The sequence below is a fragment of the Mercurialis annua genome, linkage group LG4, assembly GCF_937616625.2.
Source record: "Mercurialis annua linkage group LG4, ddMerAnnu1.2, whole genome shotgun sequence".
NCBI lineage: Eukaryota > Viridiplantae > Streptophyta > Magnoliopsida > Malpighiales > Euphorbiaceae > Mercurialis > Mercurialis annua.
In genome coordinates, this window is record NC_065573.1 from 28,956,640 (window position 1) to 28,961,852 (window position 5,213).

At 28.1% G+C, this 5,213-nt stretch overlaps 1 protein-coding gene across 1 annotated transcript; it reads left to right on the forward strand.

Annotated features, from left to right (window-relative positions):
- Positions 1–1,216: 1,216 nt before the first annotated feature.
- Positions 1,217–2,745, forward strand: LOC126678793 (putative F-box protein At1g65770). The gene has a single exon (XM_050373697.2). The coding sequence runs from the start codon at positions 1,325–1,327 to the stop codon at positions 2,534–2,536; it is 1,212 nt and encodes a 403-aa protein (XP_050229654.1). The 5' UTR covers positions 1,217–1,324; the 3' UTR covers positions 2,537–2,745.
- The last annotated feature ends 2,468 nt before the right edge of the window (positions 2,746–5,213 follow it).

Genomic DNA, 5,213 nt, shown 5'->3' on the forward strand with positions numbered 1-5,213 from the left:
CATAAAAGAAAAACTAAATTAAATTCATATATCACTAATAAAATTCAAGTTATCTAATATTTTAATAATTTAAAAATTACTATGTCAATCACATAAAAACATATATAGTGTTAAGTATTCACTCCATCATTACAAAAAATATACATCTATATGAAATAGTACTATGTATTTTTACGAGATCTTTAATGAATAAAAGTTAAGAATATTTTCAAAGTTGTTTAATTGATTTTTTCATCATAATTTTATTTAGCCAAAAATATAGCCTATAAGTCTATCAATTAGAAAAAGTAAAATAAAATGCAAGATTGTAAGAAAATAACCTAACATAAGTAAATTTTATTATTTTACTATATTTTCCAATTGAAAATTCTTTATGCATTTGTTAATGTAATTTTGCTTTGAGGAGAAAAAAATACTTAAAAGTATATATAAAAATAAAATTATATAGTATTATTTATAGCATAGTATAACGATTAAAGAATGAAAAGATATGTTCGATTAAAATGTATAACAATATGTTTGATTGTAATAACTTCGAAGTTACTTTTTAGAACTTAAAAAATGTGCAATTATAGTGTTTAAAGTGGTTAATTAACCACTTAATGGAAAGGAAATGAGACATGATGGCAGTGCAAACAACAGCCACGTAAACATATTGTAGGACTTTCTGCAGCAGGAAAATTCTGTTCTTTTTTAAATATAGCTAAAATTATAGTATACGTTAAAAAATATTCAAGATTTATAAAAAGAAACAAGAGAAGAATATTTAACTATATATTTTTGTTATTAATTTTGGTACAATATTTACTTATATATTTTTATAATTATTTTTTTATAAATATTTAATTATGTATTTTTGATAATTAATTTAGATATAATTAAAAAATGCAGTTACTCTATATTTTGTTTTTATTAATTATGTATTTTACTCGAGTCATCACGGAGTAATAATAAAACGGAAAGTGTTTCTTCCATATATTATTTAGTGTTTTATCATATTAGTAATTTGTTACACCATGACGTAGCGCAACGGTTGTGTACAATAACTTTTGGAGAGAGGATAATTATGATCATTCAGATCCGTTGATGGAGCTGTAACACGCTACAAAGGTAGTTTCGTGCAAGACTTTGAAGGACTAGATGACTTTAATCTCATCCACTTCCACTGTACAAACCCCCAATCTCTATTAAATAAAGTCTAGACATCTAACGAAACTCACAAACAAACAAACAACTTATATCTATATAAACGTCCTTACCATATTGCATTTTACTACCATTTCTTTTTCTCCTCTTCTTTTCTTCTCTTTACCAAACTTTTTCTATGGCTGGTCACTCCTACGACCGCAATTGGGCCGATCTTCCCCAAGAGTTAATCGAAACCATCGCCAATTTCCTCGATTCTCGCATTGACGTTTTCCGATTCCGTGCCGTCTGCACTTCTTGGCGATCTTTCGTTTCTTCCACCCACCGCCGCCAATCCCCCACCGCTCTCAACCTCCCAGCTCCTATTTTAGCCGACGCTTTCCTCTCCATCGCCTCAATTTGCCGCCTAGAACTCGTCGACGACGCCGACGAGAGTTTCTCAAAGCCGAATTCGTGGCTAACCAAAGTGGAAGAATCAACCGCCGGCGAAATGCAGCTCTTGATCCCGCTTTCGAATCGGCAAATTAGGTTTTCTCCTGGTACGCTTCCCAAGATGTTGAATCTATTGAATTTCCGATTACTAGAGATTACTAAAGCTTGCACTCTTAAACTGAAAACCGGCCGGCCGGTTCTTGGTATTGATAAAGCCGTTCTGTTTCCGAATCATGTCGATATCAATACAACGTCGTTCGGTATAATCGCTATTTTTCATGAAGGTAAATTAGGTTACTGGAAAAACGGCGATGAGAATTGGACTTTGTTAGATGATCTTAATTTTAATTACGACGATATTGTATTTTATAAGGGTCAATACTATGTTGTTGATAGAAACGGCACCGTTTCTTTAATTGATTCGTCGCTAAATTTGATTCAATTCTCTCATCCATTACTCTTATTTGGTGATAAGAAGAATTTAGTGGAATCTTGCGGAAATCTTTACGTTGTTGATCGTTATCTTGATGGAGAACGGCGGATTTGGCGAGGTAATGAAGGTGAAAACATAATTAATCAAGAACGGTTAAATAACGATGAATTGTTTCTCAATCTTCTTACGAATTACCCTAGATGTAGAGCTAAAACTGTTGATTTTAAGGTTTATAAGCTTGATTTAGGATGGAGAAGATGGGTTAGTGTTAGATCATTGGATGATAGAATATTTGTTGTGAGTAATGAGATTAGCTTCTCTGTTTCTGCTAAAGAGTTTAATTGTTGGGAAGGGAATTGCATTTATTATACTGACCCTAGTGATGAGGATTTCCGGGGCGGATTGAGCGGTTATGATGCTCGGGTATTCAAATTGAAAGATCATAGCATTGTTCACGGATCGTCTTTTCTTGGTTGCTCTCCTGTAATTCAGCCGCTCGCTCAACTTGGGCCGCTTATTGTTTGATCTATGTTGCACACAAACTTATCGAGTAAACGAAATGTGTTCGAAATTTTATTGTTTCGGCGCTTCTCTTTTCCTACAGCATAACATTTGATGTAGGTGATTCATGTTTTAAGTGTTCTGTGCAGTTGGTAGGGAGTGTGTGAATTTAATTGTATGATTGCATATGTAAGAAGCTGTTATTATCAATTTAATTTATGATTTTAAAACAATTTAATTCTCTTAGTATCAGTATAGATGTTCTATGTGACATTAATTGGAGTATATATTTTTCTCCTTTTTTGAATCTAAACTTGTCTATCATATGATGGAATTGTGGGGGCAATTTATGGAAGTTGGGGGGTCAAATTGCAATTTAAATTATTATTTTATATTATTTTGCCAATTTTTATTAGTTGCAGAGTCAGGAGGACTTCCCTGTGCCCCTCTGATTCCGTCATTGGACCTATCAGAAATCTCCGTCATTACAGATAATGGAGTATTTATTTGTTAAAGTTGAGTTAGGTGCTACGCTATTTTCTCTCTCTCTTTTTAATTTGAGTTTGGCCTACTTGATGACAACGTTCGAGCATCAAACTTGTATAAACTATACAAAATTTCAAAGTTCGATAAAATATTTTCAACTCAACTGTGATTTGAAAATTAATAGAGGGCAACTATGATATTATATTGGCTCCAAATTCCAACCTATAGCGAAATAAAATAAAAATATTGCCACTGACAAAGGGAAGAAAAATTCCTTAAAAAAAGTAGTATTATCTTTTTATGGTTTGACGGATTGAGATTCCCTCTTGAAGGATCATTATATTCAATAAATTAACAATATTCTTTATAAAATAAAAGGTTTAGATAAAAAAATCCAATAATAATTAAATTATTCAAACCCTTCCAAAATAATTGAAGTAAATTTGAAGATACTCAAATTCCAAGTTTGCCTCTTACGTTTTGGCTTTTTTTTTTTGCCTCTTGAAGATTCTTTTTTATTTTGTGAGCCATAACATGTCATTTTTATTTTTAAAAAACTCTATGTAAAAATAAGTAAAATAAATTTTAACGATAAATTCTTTTCCTAATTTCTATAAAATATTTTTACTATCTTACTTTTTATATTATTATTACACTATTTTATTATCTCGATAATCGAACACACACACACACACACACATATATATATATATTTAAAAATAAAAATTATTAATAGTATAATATTTAAAATTTAAATAAATATATTTTATTATATAGTTATATAAAATAACTAAATTTAATTGAAATTTTTTTCTACAATACACTATTTTATATTTTATTTTTAATTTTATATTAATTTTATATATATTTATAGCTCGTACCTTTTATTTTTACCAATATCTTTTATTTTTAATTTTAAAAATATTTTTTTTTCACTTTTTACTAATTTATGCTCTTTTTATAGATTTTCATTGAATTTTTTTTGATGTTTTTTAAGTGTAACTATGGTGTTTTTATAGTGTATGTATAATGTTATTTTAGTGTAACATAGTGTTCTTTATAGTGTATCTATGGTGTATTAATAGTGTTTTTTATACTGTATATTGTAAAAATACTGCAAATAAACCGGAAAAACAGAAAAATACCAGAAATATATTATAGATATACTAGAATTACACTATATTATAAATCCACCATAAAAACATTGTAAATATACCATTAATTAATTTAATTTTACAAAATCAGTAGCATTAAAATAAAAGAACAAATCTGCGAACAAGAGAAAGACAAAATAATTATATGAACAATAGAAGAATTTATAAATAAAAAAATATTATATCTACACTAATCTCTTTATAAAAAATTTAAATTATCACAAAAAATCTAAAAACGATATCGAGCAATCCATTGGAAAAATTGCGGCGATGAGAAATTCACTGGAAAGAACGCGACAACGAGAAAATCACGACGAGAAATCCATCAGAAGACGCGACACGTTAAGATGGAAGAAATCGATGTTTCGGCATAAGTAAACGAACTAAGGAAAAAAATGAGAAAAATAGACGAACAAAAGAGAAAAAAAAAAGAGAAAATATTGAGGGGAAGAAAAATAGAGAGTGAGAGAGAGAAGTGTGGCAATGTGTTTTAAATAATCTAAAATGAGTGTAAGCTTTCTATCTATCGTAGGGTATTTTAGTATATATATTTGTTAAAAGGACAGTAACAGTAATATTAGAAATATAGGTGAACAGGGTGTAAATAAGATTTAAAATCAGATATTTTGAAAATAATCCCAATTTTATTTAACCAAATTAAATAAATATTAAAAATTAATATATTAAAAATTATATTTAAATAAACAAATATATTGAAGAAACACTACATAATAATAATAATAATAATAAAATATAATACAAAGGATGTGCAATTTTTTTATGTATTTTTATTTTATTTAATTATAAGTTATATAAAAAATATAATAATAAATATATAATACTATAAAGTTATACCATTTAAATATATATTTATTATGAGATATATAATTATACAAATTAATGAATTGAACAAGTAATATAGAAAAATGAAAAATAAAATTATTATAGAAATGTGAATACCGAAGCTCTAAATATAGAATAAAATAGAAAAAATTGTAAGGTGTAATAGGTTTATAGAGTTGAATTGTAATTGATTTATTCAGCCGCTCGCTCAACTTGGC

Bases quoted from the DNA above. Each gene is read 5' to 3' on its own strand.
- LOC126678793 (XM_050373697.2), top strand. From the start codon at position 1,325: ATGGCTGGTCACTCCTACGACCGCAATTGGGCCGATCTTCCCCAAGAG.